This window comes from Chaetura pelagica, unplaced genomic scaffold (assembly GCF_000747805.2).
Source record: "Chaetura pelagica isolate M959 unplaced genomic scaffold, ChaPel_1.0 scaffold408, whole genome shotgun sequence".
Taxonomy (NCBI): domain Eukaryota; kingdom Metazoa; phylum Chordata; class Aves; order Apodiformes; family Apodidae; genus Chaetura; species Chaetura pelagica.
In genome coordinates this window covers 1,048,780-1,049,202 of record NW_009954229.1, presented here as the reverse complement: position 1 = coordinate 1,049,202, position 423 = coordinate 1,048,780, and the positions used below count along the sequence as shown (strand labels likewise).

The 423-nt window shown below is 71.4% G+C and overlaps 1 protein-coding gene across 1 annotated transcript in view; it reads right to left on the bottom strand.

The window, feature by feature from the left end:
* The window catches only part of GRAP (GRB2-related adaptor protein), a 4,823-nt gene extending 4,674 nt beyond the window's left edge, over nucleotides 1-149 (bottom strand). The window contains exon 1 of the mRNA XM_010003553.1: nucleotides 71-149. Coding sequence (XP_010001855.1) covers nucleotides 71-148 — 78 coding nt within the window. The 5' untranslated portion in view covers nucleotide 149. The remainder of the gene's footprint in view (nucleotides 1-70) is intronic.
* Between the last annotated feature and the right edge of the window lie 274 nt (nucleotides 150-423).

The following is a 423-nucleotide window of genomic DNA, read 5'->3' as shown; positions in this document are numbered from 1 at the left end:
CCCCCTGGCGGGTCCCCCCCCATGGCTGGTGACCCCCCCATGGCTGGTGACCCCCCCCCGCCTTCCATACCTTCAGGACATCCCCTTTCTGAAAGGGCAGCTCGTCCTTCTCCGTCGCCTGGAAGCTGTAGAGAGCCACCGACTCCATGTCCCCGGCTGTCACCGGGGGGCTGGTGGTGACGAAGGATCCTGGGGGGGTCTCCGTGCCTGGTGCTGCCCCCCCAGGGGTCCGGGAGGCTCCGGGGGCGGCGGGGCCGGCGGCAGGAAACCGAGCTGATGTCAGCGCTGCCGGGGGCAAGCGGGGAGCGCCGCGCAGGGGCTGCGGCGGGCACAGCTGCCCAGATGTGCGGGGAGCACAGCTGCCCAGATGTGCGGGGAGCCAGGGGAGCCCTGGAGTTCCCTCTGGGAAAGGACCCAGACGTT